Raw genomic sequence first — 27,347 nt, 5'->3', positions numbered from 1 at the left:
TGCATCAATATATGCATAGTTGTGCGATGCCAGCAACTGTATTGGGGATACGCCCTACCTTCCACGAGGCCTTCCTATTGACTAGAAAGGCTCCCACTGGGAACTTACGATGGTTTTAATTGGTTTATTTCTGAAAAGATGGGCGGGAACTTAAGAGAGATATGACGGAAAAAAAGACAATGTTCAGAATACTGATTTGTGACAATCATAGCTGTGTCACATCTAGGAGAGATTACAAAATCTATAAGATAAGATAAGATATAAAAGTTATGACAGTGTTTGAGAATACCATACCTGATTAACATAACTTGGACATAAAAGTAATCAAGTATTACTGAACATTCTTTGGGAATTTCTGGTCACATGACCAAGGTGAAAGGTCATTTAAGTTCAATGAACTTTGGCCATGTTGGGGTATTTGTTGAATTACCATCATAACTCTATAAATGTATTGGCCTATTTCTTAAAACATGGACATAAGAGTAATCAAGTATCACTGAACATCCTGTGCAAGTTTCTGGTCACATGAACAAAGTCAAATGTCAATTAACTTTGGCCATATCGGGTGTATTTGTTAAATAACCATCATAACTCTAAAAGTGTATGGATTTAATTCATAAAACTTGGATGTAAAGATAAGAGATAAAGACCACTCAGGTTTGCTCAAATTATAGCAATGAGCATTTAGAACCAAAGAGCTGGACGCAATTTTATTTTTCTGTATCACGAATGAGACAGATTTGTGACTTTAGTGGAATTTTACGATTTTGATAAAGACTACAATCTACTGGGGCTCGGTGACATAGTGTCCCAATGCAGTCGTGTGTTGTTGATTTGATAAGGTTTTAAATTGTATTTGTAATATTGTTGGTATAATGTATGTTGAAGTAACTCCTGTGGGAACTCTGTAAAGCAGCTTTCCGCCACATCAACAACAAGCTGGTATATAACCAATTACAAAGGAAACATTTTACGTCTAATCAGTCATGGTGGCTTATTCTATAGACAACAAAACTTACTCTCGGGGCTATTTAGGAAAAGTGGAGATAATGGCCGAGCTGGGATTTTCTGTTTCTGTTAATGGTAAATTCAGTAGGAACATGGCAGGACAGCTTTTTACTGGTAAATGCCAAGCTGGTATATAACCAATTACCTAGGAAACATTTACGTCTAGGTTAATTAGTCATAGTGGCTGACGTTATGGACGACAGATGTTACACAGGTCTTTTTATTAAAGTGGAGACAATGGCAAAGTGGGGATTCAAACTAACGACCTTGCGATTATGAGTCCAATGCTCTAACCACTAGACCACACAACCCGGATATAGTAGTAGCAAGACCTTATATACCAAGTTGATCAAGGAAGGGGTTTTTACCATGGATTTCCCCTGCCCATCTCCACTTTAATTCCCCCCCCCCACAGAGAGTCACCCTGTTGATGTCAATGATGTTAGAACAGATTATTGTAGACTATGACTGATTTGGCTTAATTGATTGGTCTGTGAAGCAAGATGTGACTTGAGGTATTGACAAGAGAGCTCGGTCATCAGAGTAAATAACCATGACAACATCAATGTTGTGGCCTCTGTAAGTGGGAGAACCAACTTGAGGGAAGATAGCCTGATTGCTTATAAAATCATTAAACTTTTTTGTGTTTGGGTAGAGTTATTGTGAAGGTGATCTTTAGGTCTCTCGTGAGTTAAGTACATTCTTCTATCCAGAAAATCAGACTATTCCTCCAGGATTTTGAAGAAGCTATGACCACCTGGTGGCATGGTGTCTTTGTGAATTCAATTCAATTCAATTCAAAATGGTTTATTTAGATAAAAAACTTTCATCACAGCACAGAGCCGAATTACAAAAAGTTTTTACAATATAAAAGATTGAAATCATAAGGAATAAACAAAGTGTGGCATACAACAACAAAAAAATGATATAATAAAAAAACAAATATGGTACACAAAAAGAAACTTATAAGAAAAAATGTGTTCAATATGACGTTAACATCAATTACAAAAATCACAGAACTAAAACAAAAAATACAAATTCATAGATGAGACATACAAATTATGCAAACAAAGTACCAGATCATATACAATTAAGGTATAAATTAAATACATGAATACACAAGAGATGACGGATAAGGAGAAAATATAGGCAGAATAACAAGAGTGAGGAGAAAAGGGACAGAAGATAAAAAAAACGAAGCAGCAATTAAATAAGGCGGGTGAAAAAAACAAAACAAAAAACAAAAACAAACAAGAACAATAGCATAGTAAACGAGATGGAGTAATTAATCAATAGTGAAAACAACTTAATTTGGAATACAGCGTAAATATATAACGTAACAAAACAAGGACAAGAGAGAACGGTAGCGAGGCTACTATAAAAAAAACTGTTTAAGTTATAGATAATTCGATTTCAACATAGTCATGATTAGTAAACTGTGAAGATAAAAACAAAATTTGTATTGTACCAGATTACATCGTTAAACAAAAAAAAAAAATAAAATAAAATAAATAAATAAAATGGAGAAAAGTCTCTCCATCACCATGCCAAGAGGCTCTTGGACTATCCTTGAAAGTGTTGGATTGAGGACACAACTGCATCATCATCTGATTTGTGATCTACAACAAATGTTAAATTATGGTTGATTTGTTACAGAGAGAATGGGAATTAATACCACCAAATTAAAGTTGCCCCTTAAAGCAACCGTGCCCTCTTCTCTTACCCTGATAAGTCCTCTGCCTTCAACATGCCTTACTAATCCTGAGAGACACTAACCAGTCCCATGAATTGTGATTTTCTTCTTACCATCTTCTAGTGGAACACTCATCCCTAACATTAAGGGCATGAAGTGTTTGACTATCATAGGTGAATATGGTGTCAAGGAGTCGATGGAAAGGTTAAAGCCACTAGCAGAAGGTCCAGGGTTTAGGGTCGAGGTCTCCAGAGATCAGCAGCAAAATGGCAAATTTAACCCTAAAGGTTCCTAACTTTTAGAGCCAGGCCAATAATACATTGACTTCAATGGGGCTAATTATGTATTCACGAGGTCATATCTCGGGGGGCCCCATGGACCGATTCTCACCAAATTTTGGTGAGAATCTTTTTTATCATACTCTACTAAAATATGCTATAAAAAGTGATGAAATGCAAAAAGTGAATTGATGACGTCACACTTCGGTACTCTATAAAACCAATTGTGCTTAAATTGAAGTTGACATGGAGGAGAAATCATATGATAGCACTAGGTATGGTATAGAAAACTACTGCATAGAATTTCAACTCTTTAAAATATGCTGATTTACAATGTACAGTGCGTATAAAAAAAGGTTTACACTTTTACACACTGTAAAATTATACATTTGTAATATCCTGAAGATTTTTCCACATTTGAACATTGTTACAGATTCATTAAAGCAAATGACGATATGACTGTCGAAAAATATTTCCGCTTGAGTGAGCACCACTTTTAATCATTGTCAAGCTTGGAAAAAGTGTGAAGAAACAAGTATTTAATTAAAAAAATAAAATGTAAATGATAAAAACTTAGTGAACAAATGTTGGGATTGTCTGATATAAACTTTTGTTTAGACACTGTAATGTCCTCAGACTCAGCTGGCACAAAAAGGGTAAATGTTGTGCTTACTAAGGGTTCAAATTTCTATTTGGGTGGCAAATTTGTTACAAAATGCTAGAATGTATCCGTTTTTTTTCAGTTGACTAAAAATGCAAGACAATGCATGAGAAATGTTTCATAGGGTAAGTTCACACTTTCCCCTTGACACAGCGTGAAAACGAAAATTTCTGTGAGCTTTACAAAAATGGACAGTGCTCACTCAAGTGTAACATTCTGTCAAAACTTATGCTTTCATGAGATAGATGAGACCTAAACCCAAGATTATATGTGAAAAATTGACCCACATGTTGTATATTTTTTAATTCCCAGGGCTTTTTCAAAGTGTATTTTTTATACGCACTGTATACAAGAATTATTTGTACACTGTATATTAAAAACACTGTAAAATAAGAAGCTGGACTATGATGACAGTCAAAAATTTGTAACCTGGCTTTCATATAGTATATACGAAAGAGAAATGTATAGTCTTTGTCTTCCATCTAGTTGCAAATTCTGATCAATCATGCATGAATGATTATAATTCATTAAGTGTGATAATGCATATTTTCATACCTTTTTGCAATCATTGAAATTTAGCTCGCAATGCTTCAATGATCTGAGAGCTTAGATGATGTGCTTTCATTTCATATAAAATTCTGATCCCTTTACCTTTTTATTTATTTTGACAGGAAATAAAATGTTAAAAATGAATCAAATTACACCCTTGTACAGAAGTCAATGAGGCAACAGCAGTCAGACATCACTTTGATTAAAATCCTTTATGAAATCTGTAATACTGATTGAAATATTAAGAATTGTGTATCAAATGAAAGCATATCATCTCATCTCTTGGAAAAATATGAAATAAGCCGTGATCAGTGAAGCGTTGCATGCTACACTTCAATAACCACAGCAAGGTCTGAAATTATGTCGCGTATAATTCATAATCATCCGTGCATGACTGATCATTATTTGGAAGTAGGTGCAAAACAAAGGCCATCCTTTCAACTTTTTAATTTTCTATATTCATTTTGAAAGGAAATGAAAAATGATTAATTAATCTAATCATACCCACTAACAAAAGTCAATGAGGCAACAACAGTCAGACATTGATTCATTTAAAATCCTTATGAAATCCATAATACTGCCTGATATATTAAGAATTGTATATCAAATGAAAGCATATCATCTCATCTCTCTCTCAAAAAAGGAAATAAGTCATGACCACTGAAGCGTTGCATTTATGCTTTAATGATCACAGCAAGGTCTGAAAATATGCATTATTTCATTTTGTAAACCATAATCATTCATGCATTACTAATCGTAATCTTTAATTATATGTCAAACAATGGCTATACTTCCCTCTTTCATATGATATATAATTCATGAGATTTCATGATAGCCAAGTTATGATTTTTTTTGTTCCAATGTAGTTCATTTTCTAATTTTGTATTGCTGTATGTAGTGTACAAATAATTCTTGTAGACACTGTATGTACTTAAACAATCACAAAAATGCTTATGTTGGTTGATTTCCTGTGATACTTCAGGGACCGCATAAGTTTTTATCAAATCTTGTAAGAAGCTAATTTATTTCTTTATTGTAGATGTGGTTTGAACAGCTAGAATGATAAAGCAATTTCTAGGTTTGATCTACAAGTTAAAAACTGGTGATATTGGCAATCAATCTTTTTTAATTGCCAATATCACAGTAAGATGGTGCAGATTCCGACCCCAAGAAATCTGCCCCAAGATCTCAGTTGTCCACTGCGCATTCATAATTAAAATCAGCATGCATGTCACATTGTAATCCATGAAACTTTACAATCAGATTCTCCTAAGATTATCAAACATAACTTTCTAATTTATGCATATTAATCAAAGGTTTGCTCTAATTAATTGATAAGCCCCCAAATTGGCATTTTTTTAGAGTGACATTTTGTCGAACTCTTATCAGCTTTTTTTGAAATATGATAGTGTTCACAATTTTTTTTTGCTGAATACTTTATATTTTTTGAACGAAAATCAAGACAATTTCAATCATGAATAACATGAAATTTATTGATTTTACCCATTGAAAGTCAAAACATTGTGATAATTCATATATGAAGTTTTGCTAGAAACACAATTTGTATTTGATTTGTACATAGTATCATGTTTTAATTTTGGGTCTAACATGCCTTTAACCACATGCGCAGATGTCACAAGCTTGGTCTGGAAGGTTAGGGATACTAGAAAGAAAAATATGAATGAAACAATATGGCGACTGATTTTCACGTTGCAAACATATTGCATGAATTGTCAAGGGGGGGGGGAAGATTCTACAATCTTGGCCTTGGATGATGAACATTTTTCTCCTGTTACTAGAGATTGTGTACATTTTGCATAATGAATGATTAAATAATATGTTGATTATTTTTATTGATTTTGCTCTATTCCATGATTAAATACAAAGTATATAGCAAAAAGTGCACTGTTATTGGAGAATTGATATGCCCAAGGGAATTACAGATATTTTGCATCGTATGGTTTATTATTATACTTTTATTTTCTTTCACAATACTTTGAATATATCTCTTATTACCTGTTCTGTCTCTAATTTTCTATATATTCTTTGTAGGCTGATGTGGATTTATAGCTTGATACCAACCTTTGTTGCAAATTGGGAAAGATCAATTCCATATTTTTATATTTTCATCGGTCATACGTTCTTATAATTTGCTAAGAAAATCTTCAACTCCCTTCGTGGGCAAATTTCAGTCCCAGAGTAGTATCTTCAACTTCGCAAAGGATTTTTTTTTTGTCTTTTGTCCAAAGTGTTCTTGTACTTATTATTAGAATTTGGTCTATCTCATCTGTTTTGTGCCTATTCACCTTTCCCTTTTCTCTTTAATTTCGTTGTAGGGTCAAAGTTTTGATCAGGATTTTGAAGTACCTTAAGACACGCTTCAATGGTTTTGAGCCACTCAATCCTTGGATGATAGACCTTTTGGTGAGTAACCTACCCATGAAAACTACCCTTCAATTTCTTCAGCCTCCATTCACATCACTTCCCATTACTCATAAATATGCAAAAAAAAATCGCTATGCTCTACACTTTTAGGCATGTGATATTTTTCCTATGAAGGTATTAAAAAGGAAAAAGCAAGCTATATCTTCACAGTCTATGGCCCATAATGGGTCTCTGGGTGGTTGACTTTCCGGATCAAGTAGAAAGTAGGGTTGTTATCCATCAATCCTAGACACTCCATTTCCATAAGTACCCCCTCAAGTCGTTGGGTCCACTTTTCATGCACGATATGATCTGCAGGAGCATTTCTCTTTTCCATTTTGAAAGCTCCATGCTGCATTTTCTTTCCCAGTCTCTCTGTCTTTTGCTCTTTACCTTGCACATTATCTCTCTCTTTCTCTCTCCCTCTCTTCCTTTCTCTCCTCCCCCTTGTTGTCTTCCCCCTCCCTTCTTACTTGTCTTGTAATGATACAAACCTAGATATATTTAAATTTCTGGGAAATCTAAAAAAATATCAATTATTTATTCAGATAAACATACAACAGAACTAAAAAAGATTACATGAACAATGGTCATAGAATCAATTTAGTCAACAGTGATAAAGAATATTGTACCTAATCAATGACTTACCAATAATATTTGCTATCTCACTGAATATACAAATAATCATGGAAATACATACAGTATATGGTATGTCCATCTTTGTTTTGAGAGTTATCATGCAAAACTAATGTAAATTAGTCACATAAAGTTGATAATGCCGACAGATTGTGCAATATCCAAATCTCTAGAATAGTGATGGAAACCTTCACTCTGTATCGTACCTATTGATTAAAAAAACATGTGTATAAGCAAACATTCTTGATCTGTTAACTGCTTATTTTATTTTGTTTACGTTTGTTCTTTTTACAGGCTCACTATTGTGTAATGAACAACCCATCCCATGCTCCTCTTCAGATAAGCATAGCATTCAGACGTTGCTTGTCTCTTCTCTCTGCTGGTTTCTTCCTTCCTAGATCTGTAGGGATAATTGACCCGTGTGAAGGAGGTGGAGTAAGAATCCACACTTCATTGTCTCTAGAACATCAGGTAAGTTTTGTGTTCAGATGCTGTTTGTTTCTTCTCTCTGCTTGGTATATATATCTTCCAAGGTCTTTAGGGGTTATTGACTCGTGTGAAGGAGGCCATGAAGAATCCATTCTTTATTGTCTGTAGAACATCAGATGTGTTTTTGTTCAGACTCAGCTTGTTTCTTCTCTCTGCTTGTTCCTTCCTTCAAAAGTGTGTTTGAAGCTCTGTTCTGTGACTTACATTTAATCTGGTGTTTTTTACTCATATGTTTGTAGTTTGAAGCTTAGTGGCGAAGTCTATCCATCACTCACCTTATCGCCAAATGATTATCACATAAATTTTCTGCAATACATGTAGGTATGTAGCCTGTGGCTACAAAAGTAAAAACTGGAAAACAATAGAACATTGTATCAGGCTTTGATATCCATAATGTGATGGTCATACTTGCTAAAGGGCCATTATGAGTACTGTATATACTATAAATAGATTTAAAGATGAGCTATTGAAGTAATATAGTCTTCATCACAAATGTGGAAGTGCATTTCAAGCCTTGATAAGTATGAAGTTAAGTTTATACTACCTGTAATATTCTGTTAGGATTACATAAGCAGTACAAATGAATGTGGAAGCTTTGTGTTGTAATAGCTTTGGGGTCTGACTTTTGCAGCTCAATTAGGGAGTCATAAGTGTGAATTCCAAGCACAATTCATTATCTATTTTGTTCCTTGAAAAGGTTAAGTGGGTAAGTACTGAACTGATAAGTTGTATTCTTTGAATGTTTTGAGCAATGTATAATGAATCCTGCAGCAAAAGATTGTGTATAATGTACAAGGTTCTGTGGAAAAAGAATAGCCCTTCATAAAACTATACAAGAACAGTCTATTATTTTAAAAAAATGTATTTATAGTTCGTGTATGAGAATGGTTATTGCGAATTGAGATGTCAACGAAAAAGGTTATGTGTGCATCATGAATGATCCAGTTCTGTTAGTATTCCACTGCGATCATCACAAGAAACCATATATTTCAGCATTTTGTACCACTTTTGCATGACCTATTTCTTTGTCTTTTAATTAAAAATTGTGCTCCTGTTTTTTCCCCATACCATTCTACATGCTCTATGGATGTTGACTTTATTTTTGTCTGAAATGCTAATGATGATGATAATGATGGATTATAAAATTTGATCTCTTCATTTGCATTCCAAATGGTTCATACATATATTTGAATTTGAAGCATGTGTGACATTACTCATTCATATTATGTTACTTTTTTTTACAAATCTATCATTGTATACTGCATATTGATTAGTTGACATGATAATTATATACAAAGTCAAAGCTTTGTTTCTTTGATTCAGCTAGATTGATTTTGTAGTGTTATTTTTACACTGTATTCAAACACCTATGTCAACATTTGTAATATTAGTATTACTCATGACACCTCTAAAAGGTCAAGAGGATACTTGGGTCGTCGATAATCGTGTCAGGTCCAATTGTATTTATCAACCCATTTTAAAGAGATATGCAAAGTCAATCCATTTTCATGAAATTATGCCTGGGTTACTAATGGTGCTAATATTCACTGGAAGCATTGTTTGACACATCTCTTTTCCATTTAAAGATGATCAAGAGAATTGTGTTGATATGAACACTGTATATGACAAACTTAAAAAATCAATACATTCTTACTTCACAATTTACACTGATTATCAAAAAAATGTCAGCATAAATTGGCCCCTCTTTCCCAGCCTCTTGCCGAGGCCCTGGCAGCTGCTTTCCGAGCGATGCGAGGGATTTCCTTAATTCACGAAGCGAATTAGGCCTGGCGCTAGCTAGGGCCTCTTGACATCTGAATTGAATTACATATTCATATTCCTAATGAATATACATGAGTCATGATATTACCGGTCACCGAGTAAACCAATGAAATGTCAGAGCTGTTTCGTCTTATGTTTGGAATACTACTGTACATAGTAGTCCACTATCAGAGCTGCCAAGTAGTACGATTTTTCCGTATTTCATACGGAAATCAATTTAAAATACGGCAGTACGCTTTTTCATGATAAAATACGGTAAAAAACAAATTAGAGAAGAAAAGGTATTCCGTGTGTTGCTGCCCTCTACGTTCAATGAGTTATGCTTTCATCAAGGCTTTCCGATTAGAATTTTCGATATCCTGGCGAATCAATGCGGGTCACAAGTTCCGAGCGCACGCACGTAGTTTACAAGCGCAAAGCAGCGGCTCAAATCGCGATATTTTGCGACTGGTAAATACGTCTGTAAGGATGATGACGTCATCCAAGATGGCAACTTACGTTGACCGACGGAAGGATCGAAGATGACGATGTTTCGATCATAATTTGAAACGAATTAGCCGTAACTGCGGTCTAAGGTACGATATTTCTGAATTTCATACATTTTTCCGTAAATATGGATGCAATTTCTTTTTCATAATGTGATATTTTATGATTTTATGTGCAAAAAACGATCAAAAAAAAAAAAGGTTTCCGTCGAATGTTAGATCTAACGTTACTGCTAATACGTTGTCTGTACGTACGGGCCTCCAAATTCTTCAGTCTATGTATTGGTGAGTCAGCCAACGCTGTTCAGCGGAACAACCAAAATCTAGACTGAAGCTTTCGGTCTCGTGTGCGACGATGTGGGGCGCAAAATCATGTAAGAAGTGATCGAACTTTGCCATTATGCATGCATATTTATCTCATGGTAAAAATACGGATTTTTTGGTCAAAATACTGATTTTGGGGGATAAGAATACTGAAAATGCAAAATACAACTTGGCAGCTCTGCACCATTCTGCAGGGGATTCATTTAATTGCGGGACACTAAAGGGGATATAACCAGCAAAATGCTACAAGTAGTGGTATTACTACTACTGGCCGTAACAGACCCATCATCGCCCGAAACTTCCCGGGAGATTCTGCTCAGCCGCTGGCCAGACTCGAGTCAAGGGGAAGCAACTCCACTCCAACTTCACTGCACAGCGGAGATCGATAATCGATGCTGCGGATCAACAGGTGGAATTGCATGAAATATTACATTTTTTCCATATCCTGTGGGTAGATTTACAAAGACATCTCATCCTTTCAGTGCAGAGTTAATTTTATCGACTTGCAAATCGGTCAATATTCAGCATTTTAGAGGTACATGTATACTCAATGCTCTTTGATATTTCGTCATCACTCTTCGCCAAGAATCCACAGGTTGCCATTCAAGATGAGCTCATGAATATTCAGTATGAAGTTAAAGCAGCTCGCGCTCTCATTGGATGATTTTCATGGACCAGTTTTTGGTCGGTGAATTGGTAAAAACAGTAAAACAAAAAGTCAGTGAAATTTGGCACAGATGTCAAGAGGCCCTGTCTCGCGGCGCTCTACTTCGTTCTCTCCCTTGCTTCGCCATGTTCGCTCGGAAAGCAGCCGTCAGGGCCTTGACAAGAGGCTACCTCATTCCTTAACCTAACAATTAAGCAGCTATGTTGAGTTGTAGAAATTCGTTCATCCCCCCCACCTAATATGTAAGCACCATATCATATAGGCAAAGAGTATTTTAATATGCATTCCCTCAATTATGGAACATACTTTTCCGGTAATATTGAGAATGTTCTTCTCTTGATCTATTCAAGTCTACGGTAAAAGTATTACCTTTTCCTAAGATAAATTCATTTTTTTTCTCATTAAAGGGATGGTCCGGGCTGAAAGTATGTATAGCTTAATAAATAAAGTAGAATTCACTGAGCAAAATACCGAAAATTTCATCAAAATCGAATAACAAATAACAAAGTTATTGAATTCTAAAATTCAGCAATATTTTGTGAAAACAGTCGTCATGAATATTCATTAGGTGGGCTGATGATGTCACATATCCACTTGTTCTTTTGTATTTTATTATGTGAAATTAGGTTTATTCAAATTTTTTTCTCCAAGAACTAGAAAAATTTGATTGGCAACTGATTTAGTGCATTAGATATTTATTGCTGCAACTTATTTCATTATAAGGGAGACATATTCACACAAGTATGAAAACTTCAATAACTTTATTACTTGTTATCCGATTTTGATGAAATTTTTGGCATATTGCTCAGTTAATTCTACTCTATGTATTAAGATATACATGTAAGTATTTTCAGCCCGGACCATCACTTTAATGATGCATGATAGGTTGTTCCAAATTTTCTTAATTTAGTCTCAAATTTGTATAATGAGTTTGGGTTCTGTAAGGAGATGTGTAAAAAATTCAGCTAATTATTAGGCCTGGGTTGGAATGGATGGAATACTGGAATCCGTCCGATGTTTGCAGGTTCCAGTTTTGTTTTTTCCGTTCCGGTATTCCAATAAAAAAATGTAATGCATAACAAACAGTTTAACATTTTCTTCTTCTGAATATGTTAACATAACTATTGTAAATGACTTATAACCCAGGTTTCTTTGTTACATTTCAGGTGACCAAGAAAAATATGAGTAGAAAAACCTTGCTGAGGTGTCTTGTAGCTTAACTGCTACAAACAAAGAGAACAAGATGGCCACGTAAACATCAGCAATTGTTTCCCCTGTCTTATCATCTTTTTCTCAGTGGTCACCTGAAATGTAACAAAGAAACCTGGGTTATTGTTTGGTAGGACTGACAAAAACCTTTACAATAGTTATGTTAAGATATTCAGAAAAAGACTTCTTTGTACTTTCCCGTTCATGAAATCATTTAACGGGATCCCGGATTTTGACTGGTGCAACACTGGCAGATTCCAGAACGAGAAGTTCTGACATTACTCAGGCCTACTTTTTATAATCCCTCTGTGTATTTATGAACTTCTATATGAGTGTTATGAGAAAATTTTGATCTAGATTTGAAATAAAACAAATATGAAATTTTGAAAAATGTCCTTGGAATGGCCCTGATACACACTGCGCTGCTGTGAGTGTCTTGTCAATTCAAACCTATACATGAACGAGAATAACACATTTGTTTTATGAAACGAGATGTAGGAATCCTTGTTTGATAAGCATGGAGCATTGTGGCCAAGTGGATTAATCTCCGGTTTTTAAACAGAGGGTTGTGGGTTCGAATCCCAGCCGTGGCGTAAATTCCTTCGACAAGAAATTTATCCACATTGTGTTGCACTTGACTCAGATGAGGTGAATGGGTGGCGGTAAGATTTATTCCCTGAACGCTTTAGCATTAATATGGCGGCTGTGCTACAGCCGGTGTTATAATATGATACCAAGTATCAGAGCAGTTATGCACATAGTAACTGCGCTATATTATAAATGGACATATTGTTATCATAAATCAATTGGAATCTTGTGTAGATATAATCATATGTTAGATTGACAAACCTTAATCTATATTTGGTAGTTTAAAACTAAAAATACTGGCAATATTAAAACTTGAATAAAAATAAAAAAAGTAAATCTGTCAGGGACCCATTAGATGTTCACATTGCTTTTTCAAAAGTTCTGAGCAGTTGCTATTCTTCACAAAGAAATGTGCTTTTTCAAAAGTTCTAAGCAGTTGCTATTCTTCACAAAGAAATATACAGGACCATGAATAAGATTGCAAATTGCACATTTGAAGAGTTATGTTTTGTTACATTTACATGCTTTGATCTACATGTGCAACAAAGAAGCACAAAATGAACATGGGTTTAGCAAGGAATAAAGTCAAGCTGACCCACTGCAGCATGTGTATTATGTACCCTGTACATCCAGGGGGGAAGAAACATGCATACAAATACAAATCAACATTCTTAATGAACACTGGGAGGGGGGGGTGGGGTTGAATCAACCCCCTGTTGAGATCTCGGCTGCTGATTGTGGAAAGACCATGAAAACTGGCATGATGACAGTGTTGGATGTTATCTACAGGGCTCTCCAATTGAATTTTCTATTTTTTTTTTTTTGATTAATTATGCTAATTTATGTGTAAATTATACTTTTTACTCTAATTCACTAAGAATATCATATAATGCTAATTTTTGTGTAAATATCGTTTGTACATGTGGTAATTGCTATTACAAATTAAAAACTGGTTTGAAAACAAATTTCTTATGTATTTTATTGTTTTATGAATTTCCTATGTTTTTCGACCGTTTGTCTTTCTTTGTTTATTTGCCAGATTCATAGCAAAACCTTTTGAAGCATAATTATGCTAAAATCAATTTATTTTAACAGATGAAAGTATTAATAATCATACCTTTATGAATATGTTAAGAAAACTCAATTTAAATTGACTTTGTACACAAAATCATGTTTTGAACAATTTTGGGTCTGACATGCACTTACATTGCACTTATGTTGTGTAATTTTCCAACTGCATACCCAGGCACTGTTTGATCTTGAAAGATACGCAAGACTTTGAAGTGAAAAGTCAGTGAGCAGCGCTGTTAAAAAATTTTGCACAGCAGAATTGTCATGGAAAATGTCAAGGGGGGGTGATTCAACCCCTACCCTGGCGGTTTAAGGGTTAAACATGACATATAATCATGTAATTGTTATTCCTATTGACAGAGCAATAACTTTCCTACTACATGTACATGTACTTTCCTACGACTTAGCTTTAACTTTTGTAATGTTTAATTTAGTTTAAGTTTTTGCAAATAGGACAAACACAAACAGATACTTAAAAAATATATAAATTAAAAGGGAGGGTAGATTTACTATAAATGTACCAATGCTTTATAGTTGTAATCATCAAATGATGTAAGACGTAGATTTATATAAACATACAATCTGAACAAAAAATTAAAAGGGGGAAAAAGGGAAGAAACACACACTTGATTTAATGCACATGTGAAGGGATGAGAGGGTAAAAAGGGGGAGACTCTTCCTTCTATTGTTGTTACCTATTAGTATTCTTATATACACCATCCTTGGGAATCACTGATAAGCCCTTATGAATATTTGAAGCTTTTCTCAACATGAATATTGTATGAGACTTATACATGTAGATCTCTTTACACGGAAGATACTTATAACTTTCTCAGCATCTCAATTACAAATAAGCATTAAAGGTCCTCACAAAATTTGATGAAAATTTTTGAATATCAAGCAGGACACTAATGATGCCGAGATTGTATTATTGAAGATGAAAAATTGATTTCTGAGAAATCTTTCCTTGTTAATGTATCAGGTACATGTATGGGCGTGTGTAGATAACTACCATACTTGTATCATGGAGGTGACTGTATTTGTTAATCAGATAAACTTTAAGTAAGAATGTTAGCATACATGCATATTGTCAGCATGAGGATTATTTGAGTAGAAGTATTTAATTCAGTCCTCACCTACTTTCATCGTACAGTCCTATCGGTATATTCATCTTCCATAGTCTGTCATGACTGATTTCTTCTGTCTTATTCTTATCATTTAAATGAAGCCTGGAGTTGTTTTCCATAAAATTACAGTGTTGCCTCCATAGTTTTTAACTAGCTCAATCTATAGTCATGATTACTGTGTTTTTCTATGTCTGACAAAAAACTCAGGCACTCTTTAAAAATTAATGTCTTAGCCTTGGGATTGGACATTTTACCACTGCCACCTATACCTATCTTAATAATTTAATTCCGCTGACCACAACTTGCAGATTTGTAAACTAAAATATTGATGAGCTTTTTAGTAGTGCTGCAGCCGAACTGCCGCACCGAACGGAAGTTTGCTGAACTTGGCACTCCCGAACCGGACGGAACCATGCCGAACATAAATGCTTTGACCGAGGTCAAAGGACATTTAGGGTCAATGAATGTATTATTTTATTATATGAATTGTGTTTACGGTACTGGTATTCAATAGTCAGCACTAAGCTATTGAATGGCATAATGCAGGCGAGACTGCCAGAGGAATTCCACTTGTTTAAATATAAAGTAAATATTTTATTGGTTAGTGATTAAGCACAATTAAAATTCTGCACAAAATGTTTTTAAATCTAATACGAAAGCATTGGCCTCGTCTTTGATTCAATTCTTATCAATTTCAAATTTTTATAAACATTAATTTATTTATTTTCCTTCATAAAATGGGAGGAAATATGAAGCTAAACTCGGTATGAAATTGTGGATGAATACTTATCTGGCCGTAATCGGTGGTACAGTCCGACCTCTCTTATCCGGACGTGATGGGACCAGCACCAATCCGGATAAGGGATTTATCCGGATCTGGGAGACCCAATATTAAACACGCAGCTGTGCTGCTGACTGCCTCCCCAGGCCACCGGCGGTAGCTACACTATTGTAGTGGGCGTACGGTAAAGACAATATTCACTGCAGAGTCAGTGCAAATTATAGGCATTGTTTTTTATGGAAATTAAATCGATCGATGGCCAAAGCTCTTGGATAATTTACCTGCTAAAATGACTGAGGTATACATCGAGCATACCTCGAAAGAAAGAGAATGACTCGATGAAACCAAGTTTTAAAATTAGATCATCGCGGCAGGTATCGCAGCTTCGCAATGTCAGCCATTGTTACACTGACTGTAGGCTCAAACATGATAGATGGCGCTGTCCGTATTGAGGCCGAAAGTTAGCTCGCAAGACATGTGTTGTTTTTCCCGCGAAGCAAAAAGAGAAACGTGGTGAAATGTTTGTGCTGCACCCTAATTTACTGGAAATTATCTTTCCTAAAGTTCTTTTGGTGATTTGGGTGAGATATTTTAATGAAAAATATGTTTGGTGTAGGGTGACTATGTTGGGAAATATATTTAGTCAAAGTGTGTTTACGTATAGGATTGAGTTTAGATTGAAATCTCATTTCCTCACGTACCGGTACTAGATTGAATAAAAAAAAAATCTCGGCAAGTGTGCGTCCGGATAATAGAGAGATCCGGATAAGGGGAGGCCGGATGAGAGAGGTCGGACTGTAGTTATAATCGGTCATAATTGTTTTTTTTTAATAAAAAAATAGACAAGACATAAATTCTTTCCTCATAACTGACAAACTAACATCAATTGGTAAAATTTATTTTTCACCTTCTTAAATGTCATAAAGTACAAAAATACCAGACATTGCAGTGCCTCATTTAAAGGTCAAGTCCACCTCAGAAAAATGTTGATTTGAATCAATAGAGAAAAATCAGACAAGCACAATGCTGAAAATTTCATCAAAATCGGATGTAAAATAAGAAAGTTATGACATTTCAAAGTTTCGCTTATTTTCAACAAAATAGTTATACGAACGAGCCAGTTACATCCAAATGAGAGAGTCCATGATGTCACTCACTCACTATTTCTTTTGTTTTTTATTGTTTGAATTATACAATATTTCAATTTTTATAAATTTGACGATTAGGACCTCCTTGCCTGAAGCACAAAATGTTAAAATAATGGAATTCCACGTGTTCAGGGAGGAATGAAACTTCATTTCACATGACAATGGCGAGAAAATCAAAATATTTCATATTTCATATGATAAAATACAAAAGAAATAGTGAGTGAGTGATGTCATCAACTCTCTCATTTGGATGTAACTGGCTCGTTCATATAACTGTTTTGCTGAAAATAAGCGAAACTTTAAAATGCTATAACTTTCTTATTTTACATCCGATTTTGATGAAATTTTCAGTGTTATGCTTGTTGAATTTTCTCTTTTTATTCAAATCAAGTTTTTGTTGGGGTGGACTTGTCCTTTAATATGCATGCCTAACAAAGTTTAACTGAGACATTCTGGAATGTTCTTATGAAATAAACTTCCTTAGAGAAAAAATGAGCATATGTAATTTCTTTTACAATTCTTCTTAAATGCATAACAATGAAAATAAAAAAGGCTTTTACTATTTTTGATTATGAAAGAAAATAAAAGAAAATAGTATAACCATTCTTTTTAAAAACAAACTTTGTTTCAAGTATATGACAGACGTTGGTTATGACGAATGTTACATGTTCATGGTTCGGAGCTAAAGATCCTCTTTTAATGTCTTTATTTAGTCATATATTGACGAACTGATCTCAAGTTTGGTAAAAAACTCAGCCAAACCGAACTGAACCTGAACATGCCACCTGACTTGCAGCACTACTTTTCTCTATCGTCTGTTGTAAATATACATTGTTATTTTTTTATTTTACATATACTTCTCACACTTTTCCTGTATTACTATTTTCCTTTTTTTTTACTATTATTTCATTTTCTTTTCTCTTATTATTTTCTCCCCAGTTGATCCTTCTTAGCTCCATTATGTTTTCTCTTTCATGTATGTTCAACAAAACTTTTTAAAATAAAATGAGCCTTAGAGATTAGTACAATATTTGCAATTAAAATGATATGGTTCCCCATTTGCCTTTACATATGATGGGACTCTTGTGTAATTGTGCCCAATCTTTTGGAAAAAGGAAATGACAGTGGATCATTTTTTATTTAATGCAAAGTTGATTAATCTGCTAATAAGTTTGAGCCCCCCTTAATATTTTTCATGATAAATTTGCTGCTGTGTTGTTCTTTCAAGTTTACGCAACTTTCAAAAATTACGCATTTCGTAAGTGCATGCAAACACAAAATTGCTCATTTTGTGTACAAATCCAATGCAAAATTTTTTAGCCAAAATTAATTTATGTTTCGTTATTTCTCCTTATTGGTCAGAATAAAGTCTCAGAGTATTTCCATTGAAAAAAAAATAGGTAAAAAATAAATACATAAGAAATTAAAAAAAACAATAGAATACATAAGAAAATTATTATGGTATACTTATGATCAGAATCTGTGAACAAAAATTTGCATTTTAGGGGCCTTTTTTTAGTCATTTAGAGAAAAGTTATCATTTTACACATAATTATCATAATGAATTAGAATTTTTTTTAGAGAGAAATTCGATCATACTATTTTGTAGATTATTAGCTTGAACTTGTTTGCTAATTAATTTACTAAGGACCAACTGCTTATGTTAAGTACATACGTGTATGACATGTATGTTGACCATTTTCTTTTCATGCATATATCTATTTCTTCTGTTTGACAATAATTTTTTTCAATTTACAATGAAATCAATCAACATATCCCATATTTATTTTTTTTGTCCTTCTATTTTCACCTTATTTTGATATAGCATAATTCTCCCCTTATGATGTGTTAAGTGTATTGCTTAATCTTACTCCTATGTTCTTATTTCATGGTCTTTTGTTTAATTCGTAGGTATATTCCTTTCATGTATTTTTCCATTCTCTGTGAACTTTTTATATGTCAGTCTTTGCACTGTTTTTACACTGTCTTTAAACCAAATTGCATTGAATTATGCCATGGGCAATGTGCATGCTGATTTTTTATGCGATAGATGGCCGAGATCATAAGGAGGGAGGCGAATCACCCCCCCCCCCTCTTCTTACATGTACATATAGGTTTTGAAAACGCCCAGTCTTTTTAGGGTTAATGTCATGCAATCACAACAGTATGCCAAATATTAAAAGTTAATCATGCAATAGCATGCAAGAAAGTTTATATTTTGAAGTTATTAATTATGAGGAGGAATAATTTCAAACTACATGTAGGCCTACATTTATTGATGTACATAGCATGGTTGCAAAATGTAGTTTGCCCTTTTTAACATTTCTTTTTTTTTTATGTTCTGTTTATTTGTTTAGGACCAAGTGGCATTCACAGCGCAAACATTATTACGAGTTCTAAGCCATGGTGGTCACAGGAAAGTGCTTGGATTTGAAGGAGATGCAGGTAAATTTTTTTGATCCATTTGTATTTTAAATCTATTAAAAAATTCCTTGAAATATAAATAATCAGTAAAAATATTATTTTGAACTAAATTACAGAAATTTATCTCTAATTCTGTTTCAGTCTTCTGTTTTTATAGCTATTACCTGCTTTATGTAATCATTATTTTCACGTACTCATAAGTTCAGTCATATTTCACTTTGCTATTTCCAATAAGGTTTTCAAAGAAAATTTTTGGGGATTTGAAGTACTAATGATGATGTATAAAGATTTGCACTCACTTGCATATGAAATGAGGGTTGTTTTATCTGTTAATGGATATCTTAGATCTTGATAATATGATAAGTGCATTATTAATAAGTGTAAAGTGTATCCCAAATAACTATCCATCTATTACATCTTTCATGGCTACATGTAATCGGAATCAAGTATGTCAAATATTTCCAGTTCTGTACTCATAATTCCCCTGTGCTAATGGTATCATATTCCTAATATGGATTGTGTATTTTTTCCTTTGTATGGAATCTTTTATAAAATGCTGGAATCGGCAATAGGCCAACTTTATTTGATTTTATACAACTTTCAAGGCTTACATGTATTCCATGTATTATGTACATTTTCATATGCAATGTTCGTGATTCTCCAAGTCAGAGTATATCCTAACATTCAATTTTCTTTATATATTATTTCTGTCACTGTGTTTTTCCTATTTTCTCTTTCTCTTTCAAGGGGGGGGGGGGAAGTGTGAACTTATTGATAAGAATCTTTAATATGCTACTGGGTTTGCATTTTCAGGGTTTTTTTCTTGGAATCTATAATGTAGAAAATGCTTTCCAGTATTTGAAAGAATACACCAAATTTTTGGGAAATGATAATTGAAATACATGCTTCTCATTTGCATAATTCAGCGTATATGCAATTTTACATTGCTCGGTGGTTAAACTACATTGTGACATCCTTGACACTAGCCTATCTGATATGCGCTGGGCTATAGTGGGCAAGTTACTGGTCACTCGAAGCAGACTGACGGGCGAAGCCCGAGCGCCTATCATCATTGGTAAAGTCATCAATATGCATACATGTATATGGCTATCATATGCGTGACATACTTTTTATTATGCATCATTCATGAGATAACCCTTATATGGTGCTCAACTGTATTTTTTAACCAATCAAATATCATCGCAGTCTACATGTACGTCACGTTCAAGCCTCGTCGCTTATTGGTCCGTGTTTGCGGACAGTTATAAATATTTATATTGAAGCCTAGTTGGGGGTTCGTAGAATTTCTTCGAACGGAACAAGGTAAATAACCAGTGATGTGTTTATTAGCTGAGATTTTAAGGAGAGGTTATGTTGATGCACTCAGCCCCCCCCCCTGTGAAACTTGGTTTGAAAAAGCCTGGTTAAAGGTCGTGTAAACTCAAACAACGAGTTGATCTGACCCATGCGAGCATAGTACTGTACAATACCAGGGGACTGTAATGGCCTCCTCAAAAATTTCTATGATAAATCCATAAGCATGACAGGGCTGTTCCAGACTATTTTTGGGATGCATTCATGGGTATACGGTTCTGATATTACACAAGTGCATGTCGGACCCCAAATTGCTCAATAACGTGATTTCATGTATATTTGATGTAAATTTTTCTTCATCTATATTTATATTTTTTGTGAATGATGGGAAAATTATTGCAATAATTTCCATTAAAAAAAAGTAACCAAAAAACTTTAAATAAGAAATATATTTTTAAAAATCCAGTCAAATATTTAAAAATTATTTTGATCAGAACTTCTCAAAGAAATAATAAGTTCAAGGGCTTTATAGATTTAAACTCAAACTCAAATTCATGCGCTAAAATTGGTATAATTCAAATGAATAACGCATATTGATTAACTGAAATCAAGCTGTGAAAGCCCATAGTCTATAGATTATGTAATTTCTTACATTGTGCAAATTCCTCTCACCCCCTACATGTAGATTGAAAACACTCAAAATACCCTTAGACTACATGTATATACATGCACATGCATAAGGAATAAACTTATAAAATGTCAACTTACTTTTCAGCATTAAATTTTCATGATTTAGTAATTTTGGGGAAATATGATTTTTCTTTTGGAAATCTAGTAACAAAAATTATTAGTCATCTCTTACTTTATACTCCAAAAATGTTATTTAATACATCAAGAGCTTAAATCATACTGTATTCAGTGTATAGTTTAATTAGCATGCCCGATTTACATGAAATTGCATCGTTCGTTGGGAAAAAAACGTTTTAAAACAAAAACTTTTTTTTATTCATAAAAAACAATTTTCTTACAACCCTGCTTTGTAAAAAAATATTGAAGAGCACGCCAAGTTAAATTGTAAAAATATTGATATTTAAATGTTACTGGATATGTAAAGCAAGAATATTGCGAAGTCATGCATGGTAATTAATCTTATTTTCATAGCACTGCCAGTATTTTGCAAAGTCTTTTTGAACTCAATTTCTTGTGTTTTTTTTTCATCAGTCGATCCACCAGTCTGCAGGAAATTGCACTTGTGAGAGGCAGTTTCAGTGGGCCACCATTTGACCCTCTGGTTTGACCCAGTCCTAAAATGTAGACTGTTTCAATTATACAGTGCGTATCCAAAAAAAGTTTACACTTCGAAAAAATCCTGTAGAATCATACATTTGTCATATTCTGAAGATTTTTCCACATTATATCATTGGTACAGATCCATTTAAGCAAATTACAATATAACTGTCAAAAAATATTTCCGCTTGAGTGAGCACCACTTACTTTTGAAAAATTAGTGAAAAATGATTCGCGCAGAACTTTGAAATAGTTATTCAAATAAAACTAGACCATAATCATGAAGAACGCATGGAATTTAGCTAGTAAAATTGATTTTAAGATAATTCCAACCTTTTTAACTTGTTTCCTTGCCCAAAAAACTTCGAAGAGTGCATTGTGCCCCACACAACGAGGCTATCGTGATGATATTTGCTTTACACTGAGCTGTGATTTACATGAAATGGCTTAGGCTTGATTTTCATTTTGTTAATCATTGTCAAGCTTGGAAAAAGTGTGGAGAAACAAGCATTAAATGAAATGTAAAATGTAAACCCACTTTAAATGATAAAAACTCTGTGAAAAATGCTGGTGATGACTGATGTAAACCTTTTTTCAGATTCAGTTATGTCCTCAGATCCAGCTGGCACAAAAAGGGTGAAGGTTGTGCTTACTAAGTGTTGAAATTTCAATTTGGGTGGCAAAATTGTTACAAGATGCTTGAATGTATCCGTTTTATTTCAGTTGACTTAACTTACAAGGGAAATGTATGAGAAATGCTGTGCAGGCTAAGTTTGTTTTCGCCCTTTCCACTTGACACAGTGTGAAAACAAGCATTTCTGTGAGCTTTACAAAAACGGAAAGTGCTCACTCAAGTGTAACATTCCGTCAAAACTTTTACTTTCATTGGATAGACGAGACCCAAATCCAAGATTGTATGTGAAAAAAATACCCACATGTATATTTTTTCATTCCCAGGGCTTTTTCAAAGTGTAAACATTTTTTTAATACGCACTGTAGGTTTAATGATAAAGAGGAACCTTGTTATTGAATCAAAATAAGTACCAACAGGCAATTTACTTTAAGTAGGATACATGTACATCTCCCTGTGCATCCCACTACAGAGCTCATAGAGCTACAATCGCCATTTTCCTCATTTTGCTTCACGGCGCAGTGTGACTGGTTGTCAGGTAATTGCTCTCCCAAAACTTGCTTTTAGAGTACTTTGATAGCTCTTATTGCTATTTACACATTTCCAATCTTACTCATCTGATTTATATTTTTACGAGAATTTTTGATAATTTAAGACTTCTCCTTTCGAGCTTGTATTGCTTTGCTTCACGTGGCTTGTACGGGCGGAGCTCTCATGACTTCTAGCTCCGTTGGCTTCACGCTCTTCTCACCTTGCATTGGTAGTGTTTTGTGCGATGCCAGACATGAATCGTTTCTTTTCTTTTCTTGAATTTATTCTCGTCCTTCCTATTTCCCCCTTAGTTAGGGGAAGTTGGATTTGAGTCGCCGATTATATGTTTTGAATTGAAACTTTTTTTGCAGTTTCTCTTACAGAGTTAGCATATTATTTCTTTTCTGAAGGTTGATTATCCAATATTGTTGTTGTATTGTTTAATTGCTGCCTCTTGTTCTCTTAATTGATTAATTTATTTCATTAGTGTGATTGATTAATTCTTGTCTTATAAATTTTTTTCTTATAGACAGACTTTTTCTGCCGTCTTTGAATTTTTTTTCTTACATATGGACTTTTCTTTTCTTCAGACATTTGTTATTAGGAAGCCTTCTATTGTTAAATGAATTAGCGATAAGTCATTTTCCCTAGTTTTTTATAAAAAAGGTTTCATACAGATTGTCTTCGCATCTAGTTTTAAGGAGCCTTGTCTCTTAATTAATTAGCGACTACAGTTTGTCTTAATTATTATCATTAGTGGTCTTCTTCATCTTTTGTCTTCGGAGTGAAGTTTTTAGAAATTCCGTCTTGCTTAATTAACAACTTCAGTTCATCTAATAAATCATATAAACATTTTTTTCTCGCCGGTCATCTTCTTAATCTCGCGCAATATTTTCGCCGCGTAAAATTTTTTGACCGCGCTGCTTGCTGACTTTTTACTTTCAAGTCTTGCGCAACTTTTGAGACCAACTTTGCGTCACCCGGGTACGTGGTTCCGAAATTACACAACATTATGTAAGTGCATGTCAGACCGAAAATTGCTCAAAAACGTGATTTTGTGTGCAAAGTCAATGCAAATTGTGTTTTCAACCAAAATTCATAAATGTATGATTATTTTTAGTTTTTTTAGTTAAGTTTATGCTTTTTATGATCACAGAAGAGTCCCCAACAAATTTCATTGAAAAAACAATGAAAAACAAAAGGTAAAAAAACAAAGAAATACACAAGAAATTGCAAAAAACAATAAAATACATAAGAAAATGATTTGATATTGCAATTTTTTTCATGTACACTTGCTAAGAACACCACAAAGAGTTTCTATAACAAAAATTAGTACATTTGGAGCTTTATTTAGGGAGTTAGAGGAAAAAGTAAGATTTCGCATACTAATTACGCATAAATTAGCATAATCACTTAATAGCGATTCTCAAGGAATAAATTACTATACAATCTTGTAGATTATGTCCCAGGCAACCCGCGTGCCAATTTTCTGCGCGATCGCGCGGTCGACGGCCGAGATCTTAGGGGGGGCCTGAGAGGCCCCCCCTCGGCCATATGAACTCCCAAAATACCCCGGCCTAGATAGGGTTAAGAAACCTTGTCTTAATTAATCAGCGACTTCAGTTCATGTGTGGTCTTCTTAATCTTAAGTCTTCAGATTTAGATTTAAGAAGCCTTGTTTGCTTAATTAACAACTTTAGTTCATCTTAATTATTAAAAGAAATTAATAATTTTTACTGGTACAGAATCTGATCCCTCCTTAGGTTTTGCTTTTTAGCTTTACCTTGCTGTAGGTGGAATTTTCTTCCTTTTCTTGTCCACTCCCACCCTTCCTCGCGTTCCCCCCCCCCTTTGGTCTTTCAGGATTAAGAACTTTTCCAAGTAGATTTACGTGTATCTGACTCATCCCTTTATGATCCCATGGCTACCGCTGGGGTTCCCTTCTAAATGGAATGCTGCAGTAAAAAGAGTCGCGTTCCACATGTCCAAAAGGGTGGAACCGTGCAATCATGCCCAAAGAGAAAAAGGATGGAATGTTGGAGTCGCGTCCACGTGCCCAGAACAGGTGGAAATGTGGTGCTGAGCCACATGCCCGAAAGGTGATAGCCAAGGATCCAACAATGAAACCTGAATTTCTTTCGGAGTGTTGTACTTGAAGAGAAAACTGCAACTCCTTTAGGGCGGTCTGACCCACCGGCTATTTGCCCGCAACAAGACTGGGATAAGAGCGCAGGACTCTTTTCCTGGCATAGACTAGGCTCGATGCTTTGTCAGTCTCCCTCAGTGAGCATCATCAAAGGGCTGCAAGCCTTCTAGTCACAGGAGCTCGACCCCATCAAGCTCACACGTTAATCTGACCTTGTCAGATTCGGGTTACTTTCCTTTTCTGCTGACGGCCGTTCCCACTGGGACGGCAAAATGTGAGAAATCATGCTCTCCTCAGTCTCTTGTACATTCTTCTGCCCCCCCCCGGCTATTTTTCAAGCTAGATATCCCTCCTGCGGACATTCAATGCTCTGTCCCGGGCGTCCCCCAGTTGGATAAGCACCTCTTCGGGGAAGAAGCGGCCACACCTCTCATGGAGGAGACCGTTGGCCGCAAACAGGCGTTCAGGTTTATTATACAGCTCGAGGCCTTGCAACCGTAGGCACTTTCCACCAAGAAGCGTGCCCCATGGGTATGCCCCTGACTGACTGCTCAGATATAGTCTGGGGCACCCGCCCCATCGGGTCGTCAATAACGTGCCCGACCACTGGCTAACGATTCCCTTGATGGCAGGAGCCAGGGACAGAGGTGGGCGTTCCGCTGCCAGGGCTTTGGCCTAGCCCAAACAGTCTGATAGATTGCATACAATGTGGGGTCCTTTGGCGGGTGTCTCTGCCGCTCCCTCCCAGCCTGGGAATGAGTAATGGTTGACGCATTCACTGTGTCCTTTGTGCTACATGGCTTCTTTATAATTATAAGAAGCCTCTCCAATCGGCGCAGGTCGAGTCGCCTCGCCAGCCATCCCCATCCTCCACCATCAATACATTGCGACTTCGCGGTACTACTGGAGAGGATGTGATCGAGAGGGTAACAAACCATCCACATCTTTGTCTATCCTTGATCTTTGAGACCCCCTAACTCTCGGGCTAACTGAAGATGATTTTCAACGTGAAAGTGATCATCACTTTCACTCAACCGGAGCTTTTCTGGATGGAAAAATTGGCCCCCATCCTCCCACTTGAGGCGTCAGTTCTTCTTGTCTTTCTCAACTTACGGGATAAACTTTCGCCCACTTGGGCACGGAGATAGACTCAGCCAGATAGCCTGGCCTAGTTCGGACAAAGTACAGTTGATCACATCCCTTGCTCACTCCCTCTGGGAACATAGCAATGTAACCACCTCCGAGTAGTCTCTCCACCCAGAGGTTTGCCACATCTCTCAACCAGAAGTTGCTGGAGTTCTGTTCTCGTGTGAAGGAGATAGAGGCCACCTCCCTCAATGCCTTCTCCCTTCACTGGGGGCATCTGAGATGCAAAGCATTCGCTCCGTTTGCTTCAATACCGCTTGGCTCCTCACACAAGTTCTTCCGATAAAGAGATCGAAGGCCCACCATTCCAAGAGTATTGGGCCATTGTGGGCTCTTTTCCAAGGTGACAATTCTTTACCACTTGACAATTTTTGAGGGCCACTTTTTGGCATTTTGCCAACTCTTTCATGTCGTTATATTTTAGCTCTGAAGACAGTGGCCTCGGTGTTGTCATCTCCCTCGTACTTGCGTCCTTACTTTTGCTTAGACATGCCTCCCCACGGCTGAATCCATGCTGGTCTAGCATAGTTCCCAATTGTGCATCCATTGCCAGCAGTTCTTTGTTAACTACTCGGCTGCTCTCAGGGAGGATGCTTTGGTCTTAGAGTTCTCTGAACGGATGGCTTGTTTTTAGCCTTGATCCCGTTGACTCGACTAGGCCTATAGGCTCATACATTTCTCGACCTTGTCTGTTCTTGGATTGGTGAAGCGATCATTCTGCTGAGCCGGGCAAGGCTCCTCAGCGATGAAGGCAGTGTCCTCTGTGTCTCAGTCTGACTAGTTCTTTGCTCTTACTTGCTTAGACATACCCCCTCATGGCTGAGTCTGTATTGGTTTAGCGTATGATAAGTAGGTGTCTTTCGGATATTGTGGTAAATCATGAAAATACAATGATTTTCTTATTTACTAGATAACCGTAGACACCTACTTGTGTAACTCCCACCGGCC

At 35.5% G+C, this 27,347-nt stretch overlaps 1 protein-coding gene across 1 annotated transcript in view; it reads left to right on the top strand.

Moving 5' to 3' along the window:
• The window catches only part of LOC121410186 (interleukin enhancer-binding factor 2-like), a 73,013-nt gene that overhangs the window by 30,227 nt on the left and 15,439 nt on the right, over positions 1–27,347 (top strand). The window contains exons 9-11 of the mRNA XM_041602097.1: positions 6,526–6,613; positions 7,544–7,720; positions 19,278–19,365. Of these exons, the coding sequence (XP_041458031.1) occupies positions 6,526–6,613; positions 7,544–7,720; positions 19,278–19,365 (353 nt within the window). The remainder of the gene's footprint in view (positions 1–6,525; positions 6,614–7,543; positions 7,721–19,277; positions 19,366–27,347) is intronic.

This window comes from Lytechinus variegatus, chromosome 3, assembly GCF_018143015.1.
Source record: "Lytechinus variegatus isolate NC3 chromosome 3, Lvar_3.0, whole genome shotgun sequence".
Classification (NCBI taxonomy): Eukaryota; Metazoa; Echinodermata; class Echinoidea; order Temnopleuroida; family Toxopneustidae; genus Lytechinus; species Lytechinus variegatus.
This window is presented reverse-complemented; position numbering and strand designations above follow the sequence as displayed.